Consider the following 11,075-nt stretch of genomic DNA (forward strand, 5'->3'; position numbering starts at 1 on the left):
GAAGAAGAAGAAGAAGAAGAAGAAGAAGAAGAAGAAGAAGAAGAAGAAGAAGAAGAAGAAGAAGAAGAAGAAGAAGAAGAAGAAGAGAAGAGAAAAGAAAACCTACATCCTTCCAGAATAAAACTCACTCAGCAAACTAGCAAGAGTAGAGGATTCTCTCATGGCATGGCAAAGGAGGTTAAAAACAGAAAGAAACATCAACATTACTCTCAAATGCTTCCACTTCAGATGAGGAGTCCCACAAAGCTGCTTGCCCAGAAACCTCCACTCAGCATAGTGCTGGAAGTTCTGGTCAGTAATCGGACAGACACAGAAACACAAGGCATCAAACTGGAAAGAAGTGCAATCTACCTGTCTTCACAGATGACATGACACTATACACAGATGATCCTCAGAACACGCACACACAGTGATGCCAGCTAAGAGGCGAACTCAGCCACATCACAGGCTGCACGACCAGCACAGAAAGAGCAGTTGTATTTCTATGCACTAGAAACAAGCAAGCTGAAAAGGAAATTAAAGGCAATTCCATTATGTAGCAGCAGAAAGAATAAGAATACTTAGGAATGAACTGAATCACAAGAGGTAAGATTTGTCCCTAGGAAACTACAAAATGTGGCTGAAATTAAAGTAAAGAAGATCTAACTAAATGAAAAGACATCCCATGTTCATGGACTAGAATGTAGTATTCCCCCAAAAGATCTGCAGTAAGTATGGATGCAATCTTTGTCAAAAATTCCAGTGGCCCTCTCTAAAACTAAAAATATCATAGGGACCCAAAACAGTCAAAATAATATTTAAAAAGAAAACTGAAGTCAGAATACTCATATTTCTGAATTTCAAAATTCAGTACAAAAAAAAAAATTCAGTACAAAGCTACAGTAACTAAAGCAATGTGGAATCGACAAATCAACACAAATATCTACCAAGTGAAAACTATAACTCTACCAATAAATTCAGATCTCTGTGATCGGTGACTTCCTACAAGAATACTAAGACTATTTGATGAAAAACAGGACTGGGTGTATCTCAGTGGCAGAGCACTTGTCTGGGATATGGAGGGCCCTGCAGTCCATGTGCAGCACTGCTTAAAAGGGGTGGGGGTGTCTTTAAGAAGGGGTGCGGGGAGGACTAAACATCCACATGCAAAAGAATGAAGGTGGAGCCTACAATCTCAGCACTCTGGGAGGCTGAAGCAGAAGGAGCTAGAGTTCCAGCCCAGCCTGGGAAACTTAGCGAGTAAAAGGGGGGGTAGGGGAGAGAGGGAGAGGGGGAGGGGGAGAGGGAGAGGGAGAGGGAGAGGGAGAAGAAGATGGAGAGGGAGAGTGCTGGAGCTCAGCTGAAGGCCCTGGGTTCTATCTCCGATACTGGGGGGAAAAAAGAAGGGAAAAAAACTGCCCTCTTACACCATGCACAAAAATTAACTCAAACTCTATCAAGACCTAAGTATCAGCTAAAACTATAAAACTCTTTTAAAAAATACATAGGAATAGTCATGTAGACTGGGTGTGGTGGCACATGCCTGTCATCCCAGCTCTTGGGAGGCGATAAACATGTGGCTCACTATGAGTCCAATCTAGTAGCGAGACCCTGAATACCCTATAGACTCTTCCCTACAAATGAAAAATAAAAAATAATTTTTAAAAAAAGGAATAAATAGTCATGAAATTAAAATTAGAAATGAACTTCTAAATATAACACTAAAAGTACAAACAACAAAAGAAAAAAGAGCTCAGTTTCAGCAGTTTTTGAAATTTGCTTATCAAAGAACATCATCAGATGTATACAAAGACAGCTCACAGAATGAGAGAAGATATTTGCAAGTCATGCAACAGCCATAACACATAAAAAAACTCTCACAACTTAACAATAAAAAGATGATCCAATTCTTCAAATAGGCAAAGGACTTACAGACATTTCTTCAAAGATATGTGAATCATCAACAAGCCTTCCCACCCTCCAAAAAAGTGCTGCTTTTTGTTGTTATTGTTGTCTTTCTTTCTTTCTTTCTTTCTTTCTTTCTTTCTTTCTTTCTTTCTTTCTTTCTTTTTTTCTTTTCTGTATTTAGGACAGGGTCTACAGGGTCTCACTACATAGATTGGACTCGTAGTGAATCTCCTGTTTTCAGCCTCCCAAGCACTGGGATTACAGGCACGTGCCACCACACCCAGTCTCCATCGCCATCTCAGCGTGCCCCAGGGGCAGGGCCCGCAGGGTACACCGTGATAGAACCCGGCTGCTGCGCTCTGCCTAAGCAGTAGCTTTAGTCCGCTGAGCTATCAGGCCAGCTCTGTGCTGTGTTACTGCTATTACAGAAATGCAAATGAAAATTCCAAGAAACTACTTCACATCACATCACTGGGCACATTTATTTAACAAAAATAAAATAACAAGAGATGACAAAGGTGTGAAGAGTTGGGACCCTGGTATAATGTCAATGGGAATAATGCAGACTCTGAGAATCACTTTGGTGATTCTTTAGAAGAAATTATCACATAACCCAGCAATTCTGCTTCTTAGTTTAAATCTCAAATAACTGAAAACAGATGTAAGTCAGAGGCAGAGACCCAGGGCTCTTATCCCAGTCCCCCCAAGTCTCTCCTGGGACTTCTGGTCTCCAGGCCCTGTCGTGCTAGGGTCTGAATCCCTAACACAGGAGACACTGCTGCCCCGGGCCTTTGCAAGGCAGCGCCTTCTGCTCTGACTGCCCCCTTCTCTGATGTCCACACCCCTTCCGGCCTGGGCTCTCGCCTCACCTTTGCTCAAGGCTCAGTGAGCTGGCTGTAGCTGCTGTCCCCCTAGCGCTTCTCCACGGCCTCCTTCCCTCCTACACCCTGTAGCAGGACATCACTGCAGTTCCTTCTCTCCCTCCCCGAGACTCCAGCTCCAGGAAGGGGCCAGGTCTCTGTTGTCCTATTCCGGTTCCCCAACATCCAGAAGGCAGCCTCGCGCTCACTGGATCCTGACTCTCCCACCACCCTCAGTGGGACCAACTCCAGATCTCACCCACCACGGGCAGTTGTGAAGGCTTACCATACCGGGAACAAAACCAGACTCTTTCCAACATGCACAACCACATGCCCTACCCCTAGCTACACCATGCCCTAGCGCAGTTTCTGTCCTTTTCCTGGTCACCTGTGGTTCTTCACCCCTGGCACTGCCAGAAATGTTCTTCTATGGCTGCTGTATTTTCCATTATCTACAACTAAAATGCAAATCCATGAAGCAGGGAAGCCTGCTGTTGCGTTCCTCTCGGTGCTCAGCACACACCTGGAATTCAGTGTTGCTGTGTTGAATGACTGACTGCTCCTTTGCCTTAGCAGGAATTACAGAAATCCTGTTTCTCCTCTCAATCCAGCTGCCAGGGAGCTCCTAGCCAAATGCAAAGCTCTATCATAATCTCTTTGTCAACAGTTTAAGCTGATGTATCTGAATTCCCCTCCTACTTTTGACCTCAGTTTTCTACTTGGGACTCTACTTTTTAATGTTTTTTTAAAAAATTATTATTACTTATCACACAGTAAGCTACTTTCAGGCCTTAGGGTACTAAGTCCAGGCTGGCAGCAAGCCCTAAAGGGCCTCAGGGGTGTGGGGCCTTGGAGCTGATCCCTTCTCCCCAGTCTTATCCCTGTGCACCCCTCCCCCTAGACTCTGGTCACCCTGTCCTTCTAGCTTGGCTCTGGCTGTGTCTATAACCACGCATGCCTCTCCCCAGGAAACCAGGGCAGCCAAACCTGGGCCTCCTGCCAAGGCCGTGCACATTCTCCTAGGGCTGGGCTGCACCTCCTGGTAACTGCTCCTGAGCTGGCGCTATGCAGTCCTCACTAGAACCTGCATGGCTTGGGCCTGGTGGGGAGGATCAGCTGCCTCTGACCAGGAAACTGAAAGGACAGATGGTACCCTACCCAAGTCTCCCCAAGACCTGATGGATGCCCCAGGGGCCCTCTAGCAGGCATAGCCTGCTTCAAGGCCAGAGCTTGTCCACCTTAGAGTGGAGGGGACTCAGATCATGGCACCTGTTATGAGTCAGGCCAGTATGCTAGGGTCAGGGCTCACTCACGTCACTCAGGAGATGGAGGCCTGGGGCATCCTGGATGCTGCCCCCTGGGCCAGGCTGGCAGCACTGTAGTCTCACGCAACAACTGCTCCCACGGAAGAAATGAACCAGGCTCTCAGCACTCACAACCACAGGCCCTGATGGAAGCTCTGTGGCCTCCTCTACAAAGAGGTCACCAGCAGGCACCCAGTGGGCCCAGTCTGGTTTGCAGATGAGACAGCAAAATTTTAAAGTGAGTTGCCACATTAAGAAATGAGGAAATGGAGCCAGGTGTGGTGGTGCACATCTGTAATGCCAACACTCAGGGAGGCTGAGGCAGGATTATCGAAAGCAGAAGTCCAACATGCACAACTGAACAACTCAGTGAGACCTGTCTCGAAATTTTAAGAAAGGTCTGAGGTTGTAACTAGGTGCGAAGGTCCTAGCTTCAGTCCCCCTACCAAATAAATCAATAAATCAGGAAAAGCTACTTAATAATCACCTTTTTTGGCTTATCTTGGAAGCCAGGGGTTCTGGGTATGCTGGGCCCAGCCAAGACCACCTGGGAAGGGGAGGGATTCCCTAATGCACCCCAGGGTGCCTCACCTACTTGCCCATTTCTGCCAGGCCCTGGAGGAAAATTTCAAACTTGTTTTTAACCCACCAGTTTCAACAAGTCATAACAAAATTCTTCAAACAGAATCTTCAACTTCAGCCCAATATAAAAGCAGGCTAAAGCAGAATAGTCTTAGCTTGATGGGGACAGGGCTGATGTCCCCCACTTTGGTCACCCCAGCAGAGGTTTCTGCACACAGATACAAAGTCACTGATATATAGCCTACTGTGGTAGCTGTAAGTCCTGCAGCTCTAGGACCTGGGAGGGAAGCTGAGGCAAGACTGCTTGAGCCTAGTTCAAGACCAGCCTAGGCAACAGTCAGACCCCATCTCAAAGGAAAAAAGAACATCATTCATGTAGAAGCCCAAAAGCCAGAAGTTGGTTCCATCACTAGAGCACACCCTCCCTACCTACCTTTACATGATTCCTTTCTCCTCCTCTTTGGAAACAGAGATTCCTAAGTCCCCTTACTCTGGGGACAAAAGTGGCACCCCTGCAGCTGTGCTTCCCAGGGTTAACTGCTCTGTCCCCCACCCAAAGTCCCCAGGCCACAGGCCCATACCTTCAGCTCATTGAGATATCGCCTGGTGTGCACCACCAACAGGTCATCATCCGAGGCCTCCCGTGCCTCCACCAGCATGCCGTCTGACAGCAGCTTCTCTTCTGCAAGCACAAAGCATCCTGCTTCTTTCTGCTGGCCCCACTGTCGCCAGGTCCAGCACAACCCTGGCCCCACCTGCAGCGTTGGCAGCCCCTGCCCAGGAGAAGGTGGGTGCTGTGTGCTGGCAACAAGCTGTCTACCAGGCCACTGTGGGCAACTGTAAGACCAGCTGGCTTAGGAGGTATGAAACTCTGGGCACACAGCAACCCTCGTGTTTCCCAAGCCACAGACAGCCATGGGCTCAACACTCATGACAGGTGGCACAAGAGTCAATAATTGGGGCTCTTGTGGTAAGAAAAAAAATCCCTTCTTTGGAATTCTCCACCTTCTGATGACATCATGGGAGGCTTTGGAGGGTGTGGCCTCCCAATATGTGCCCCACCCAATCATCGATCATAGATCATCTATCATTGCCTGAGAAGGTCTCAAGGCCTACAGGCAACAGTAGTCAGTCAGGGTTGAATTACACTGATGTTTTCAATGCCATTATTATTATTATTATTATTATTATTATTATTATTATTATTATTTTAGTATGACCTAATTATGGTAAGTAAAACTGCCTTTTCTCACTTAAATAACATAATGTTCCCTTTCAAATTAAATTTAAGCTTTAAAAGAAAAAATCCCAGAGGCTAAGTCATTAAAAATGTGCAGTCCAGGGGCTGGGGAGATGGCTCAGTGGAATAAGTGCTTCCCTGGCAAGCGCAAGGACCTGAGTTCCCGGTTCCACAAAAAAAAAAAAAAAAAAATGTGCAGTCCATAAAGAAACAGATGGTGTAAGGGGACAGCAGGAGAAATGCCACACTATTGCCTAGCACTGCTGGGGGTCTGGCTGCCCCAGACAAGTCTGGCTCCACTGCACAAAAAAGAAACTGAGGTTGAGACCAGGCAATGGTGTAGGGCACTGCACAAAGCAGCCTGTGATGCTCTGGTACCCAGAGGCCAAGGGACTGGTGATAGGAAGCCAGCAGGTCCCACATGCACATCCCCAGGCTATCCCCTATGGTGCCTCCCAGCATGCTCTACTTTCTACTCTTTGAAAGCTCACTCTGGTCACTCCTGCAAAGGGAGAATCAGTGTTCCCTGCCATTAGTTAAGTTATGCAGAATAAGACTCAGGGACCAGTGTGCCCAGCTGGCCCAGCCCACAGGACCCACTGAGACAGTGATTGAGACTGGTGTGGTGGTGCGGGACTGTAATTCCAGTTCTTGGGAGGCTAAAAACAGGAGAATCACTACAGTCCGATCTGTGTAGTGAGACTCTGTAGATCCTGTACTAAATACCTAAAAAATAAAATAAAAACTTAGGGGCTGGAGAGATGGCTCAGTGGTCTAAAGCACCTACTTGGAACAAGCTTGGCAAAGCACAGGGACCGCGGTTCGATCCGCCAGCCACGCCCTCTGGTGGGCTGAGCTGGACACACACACACACACACACACACACACACACACACACACACTGAATAAATAAATGTTAAAAAAATTAAAAATAAAATAAAAACTTAATGGAAACAGTTGGTGTTATCAGTCTCCCATCTGATCCCATGTACTGTGAGACAGGCACAGAGCCTGAGGCTGGCTCTGGAGCTGTTGAAAAATTGTTCCAGATGTTAAAGATAAGCTAGCTCTTCATGGTGTGATCAGAAGGTGGCTGTGCTTTTAAAATATTCAGTGTTTCATCCAACGTTGGGTATACTTTTCTACTTCTCTCAATTAAAGGGCCCCTGATTTAAGGAATAAGGAGGACATCCACACAGAGACATCTGAACTTCCCACCCACAGCAGAACCCTGTGCTCCCCAGAGCAGCACTGAGGATTTAACCATGCATGGGGAACCTGAAGCCGCCCTGCTGCTTTGGGCAAGTTTCCAAATTTTGGGGGCCCCAAACTCTCCCTACTATCTCGAGGCTCTGCACAGGCACAGGCTCCCCCTTGTTTGGGCCTCTGGGGATGGAGTCAGGACTTCTATGCACAGTGACAGAACCAGGACTAGTGACAGGCAGGGTCACCCCATGCTGAGGAATCTGTTGGGAAGATCCTTGGATAGACAGCTGGCACAGAAGGCAATCTGAGCCCAAAGGCTGTGGTAGGAGGATCTGCAGCTGATGCTGGCCCGGAATGCCCAGGAGGGATCAGTGTTGCTAGGGGAAGCAGGGGAGGGGCCTTCCTACCTTTTAGGAAACTGATCACCTTGCCCCATTTGCCAGCGTCGAAAGGGTGCAGCTTCTCCAGGCCCATGAAGGTGATATTGTAGCGCGGCGAGTACACGATGGGCCAGCGCGTTTCTGGCACATGCTGGTACAGCTGGGTGGTGTGTGGCCTTCGGGATGCATGGGGACAGAGGCACAGATGGGGGCGGCCTCGGGGGAGAAAGCTGTTTCCCCTCCACTGACCCTGGCGGCTCACTCCCTCTGCCTCAGAAATGGGCCATGAACAGCAACAAGAATCAAAACAGCTCCTCGCTAGGCCCGGGCGGGTTACCCTGCACCCAGCTCCGGCCTGGCTCACTCTCAGCACCCTGGGAAGCAGGGGCCGCCGTGGCACCCCCGTGACACCGGGGACCAGGTGTGCCCAAGGTCACATTCCAGGTGTGCCTGGCAACAAGGCCCCAACAGCACACCTCCGCACGACAACAACGACAGCGGCGGCGGCGTAGCCCCAGGCCTCGGATCCCCAACTGTGAGACTTGCGGGCATCAGCGCGGTGGCTGCATCTGGGGCAGAGAGGCCAGAGAGCCGCGAGGGTCGCCAGCGCCCGCCAGATCGTGGTTGGCCCTGCATCCGGCGGGGCGCCCATCGCCCACCACCCCCGGCACCTCCAGAACCCGCACCCCGCGGGGGCCCCCGGGACCCCGGGATCAGCACCCCTGCCCCCACCCGGTCGCACTCACATCCCGGGGCCTGGCCCTCCCAGCGCTGGCGGCCGCTCCGCGACCGAGCGGGGCGGGGCTTGGGCCGGGCCGGCCCTCCCCAGACACGCCCCCGCCTCGGCCGCCTCCGCTGGGGGCGGAGCTCCGGCCGAGCGCAGGCCCCTCCTTTCCCGCCCCTGCGCCTGCGTCACAAAGGGACTAAATCCCGCACTTACCAGCTCGCCAAAAGAAGGCTCTGCCCACGACGCCTATCAAGCTCAAAGTCCCGCCCACCGCAGACATTATCCAGTGGATCTCACAGGACTCTGAAAGCCACGCCCCTTCATCAAGGCGCGTAGCACAGGGGAGGAAGGTGCGGCGTTGTTCCGCCCCGTGGGCGTGACCACTCCATGTCCCCGCCCTGTACTCCCAGCTTGTTTTCTGCGCGTTTCCAAACTGACTAGAAACTAGGAAACTGAGAGACTGGGAGAAACGTCCAGTTTTCCTTTGGGGTGAGGGGAGCCAGACTGGCTGTGTGACCTTTGGCAGGCAGATGCACTTTCTGAGTTTGTAGGTCCATCAGTAAAATGTTGGAGCAATGGGGTTTTTTTGGTTTTTTTTTTTCTGGGCTTGCTGTCTCTGGCGTAATGTGAACTGTGACGTCGCTTGTCTTAGGGTCACACAGTCCCCTTGGGTTTGGCCCCCACCTATCCCATCCTTGGCAGCTCTGCTGTGAGACATGCACGTCCTCCACAAGTCCTACGGGTTCTCCGACCCTCGGTTTCCTCATCTGTAGAACAGGGCTGCTAACCCAATCTTCAGGTACACTGGGGTGCCTGTGTACCCCAGTCCCAATTTCCCCATGAAGCCCAGGACCTCTAGAGGGTGTCTATGGGTCTGTTACTTGGGATGGATTCTCAACAATAAGAGACCAGAGGACACAGACAATGGGGCTCTGTCTGCCCAGCTGTCCTGGCCGGCCAAGCAGAAGCAGCTGACCAGAGGGCAGCCAGGGACGGAGCTACTGGGATGCTGGGTGACAGGCGGGGGCCTCGAGGACAAGAAAGGACAGGATGTCTGAAAAGTGCCTGGCGGGTACGATGCATTTGAGTCTCACATCTTAACCCTACAAGGGGTGCCAACATCGCCCCACTTTTATCATGAGGTCCAGGCGTGTGTTCAACTCAGACCGGGCTACCTGCCAGAGACCTTAGGCAAGCTGTTTCAGCTCTTACGATCCTTCCAGTTTTTTCTTCTGTTATTTTGTTTGTTTTGAGGCTGTGTCTCTTCCTATGTATTTTAGGCTGGCCTGGAACTCATTGCCTAGCCCAGACTGAATTCAAACTCTCAGTCCTCCTGCCTCAGCCTACCAACGTGCTGGGATTACAGCTGCCTGACTAATCCTTCCATTCCATTGATGCACCTAAAAATAAAGTAATAACTACTTACTTAGCTCACAGGGATGTTGAGAGAGGCAGGAAATAATAACAGTTATTGAGACAGTGCCTGTCCTGTGGGGTTCCATTCTAAAAGCATTAGGCTCATTGAATTCTTTTTTTTTTTCAAAGTTTTATTGATAAACATATAGCAATGAGACAGTTTCAAATCAAATCGAAAGTACAGTTTCAACAAATAATACACTGCATATATTCTTCTTAGTGGTTAATTGCTGTACAAGATGCGGACTTGTGAGCCTATTTACAAACACCATTAGAACAAATCATTCTATTCATTAAGAGAATGCAACTATATATCTATCCCAACCACTTTGAATACACAGATACAAAATGGACATTCATAGGTATACCTCATTTTTTCTAAGTTCCGTTATTGAATATTATAGGTGTGTAAACTCAGCAAAATATTCTAAAAGAGTCCAGTAGACCATAATAGCATTGGGTCTTCTGTTTAACTGGCAATGTCAGAAATTATTGACCTGAGTCCCCCACAGCTCAACTTAACAGCATGGCTTTATTTGCTATATTTCATCTTCATACTTTTCTACTGGATGGTTAAGACCAAGGTAAAGCAGGACCTGTGCAACAAGAGTTGTAACTTTTTGGTCTGAGAAGGTCAGTGAAATGCCCTCAGGATTTATCCTGAGATCCTGTACCTCAGATTGTAGAACCTTTGTCAGTGTCAGCCATGTGGATGAGTCACGGCCATTGCTTGGCCAATGTGCTCTCTGTGAAAGCCTGAGAGAGTGTTTTCTCCCCATGTGACTCTCCTTAGGCACACTCTACGTCATCGATCACTTTCCTCTTTGGCCCCATAATCTTCTTGATCAGAAAATTTGGGACACTACCGAGGTACATGACGTTACAGTACAAGTTCTCATATGTCCTGAGTCTTAATTGACCTTAGAAGACTAGGGCCAAAATGTTGGCTTTCCTTGTAGCCCTCCTTTTTCTCTAATTTTGGTCTGCAAACTTAGGTTGTTAACCATCCAGAAGAAAAGCTTATTATTATCAAACGATTTAGGCTATCAAGCTTAACCTCACTATCTCACTGCATTTCAAACATCTTAGGCTTAATAAGGAACAGGTATTTTTCATCAAGTATTGATATGTTGAACTTTAAGTCCCTACATAATATGATAAAAAACATTTAAAAATTAGATTATATTTTAAAAATAGGATAAAGAATTCTATGCTTCTCATGTTTGCACATAAGTCCAAAAATCTAACCATATACAACCTTGAAGCAGGACAGTCCCACAATATTCCTTTTCCTGTCTCTTGCTTTCATTTACCACCCCTTTCTTCTTGAACATTCACCTACCCGAGAGACATCTTAGCAGTAATTGGCATGTCATGACAATAGGCTCATTGAATTCTTAAAACATCCTAGAGAACAAACTATGGGTCACCCTCATTTTATAGAAGAAGGCACAGAGGCACAAAAGGATGAGT

At 48.5% G+C, this 11,075-nt stretch overlaps 1 protein-coding gene across 2 annotated transcripts in view; it reads right to left on the reverse strand.

The window, feature by feature from the left end:
* The window catches only part of Hdac11 (histone deacetylase 11), a 17,175-nt gene extending 8,845 nt beyond the window's left edge, over positions 1-8,330 (reverse strand). The window contains exons 1-3 of one of the 2 annotated variants that reach the window (XM_004648044.2): positions 8,206-8,330; positions 7,487-7,635; positions 5,215-5,315 (exon numbers count right to left, since the gene is read on the reverse strand). In XM_004648044.2, coding sequence (XP_004648101.1) covers positions 5,215-5,315; positions 7,487-7,635; positions 8,206-8,207 — 252 coding nt within the window. In that variant the 5' untranslated portion in view covers positions 8,208-8,330. The remainder of the gene's footprint in view (positions 1-5,214; positions 5,316-7,486; positions 7,636-8,205) is intronic. The other variant, XM_023708332.1, reaches the window with a different exon arrangement.
* Between the last annotated feature and the right edge of the window lie 2,745 nt (positions 8,331-11,075).

The sequence above is a fragment of the Octodon degus genome, unplaced genomic scaffold (genome assembly GCF_000260255.1).
Source record: "Octodon degus isolate 3935 unplaced genomic scaffold, OctDeg1.0 scaffold00350, whole genome shotgun sequence".
NCBI classification, from domain to species: domain Eukaryota; kingdom Metazoa; phylum Chordata; class Mammalia; order Rodentia; family Octodontidae; genus Octodon; species Octodon degus.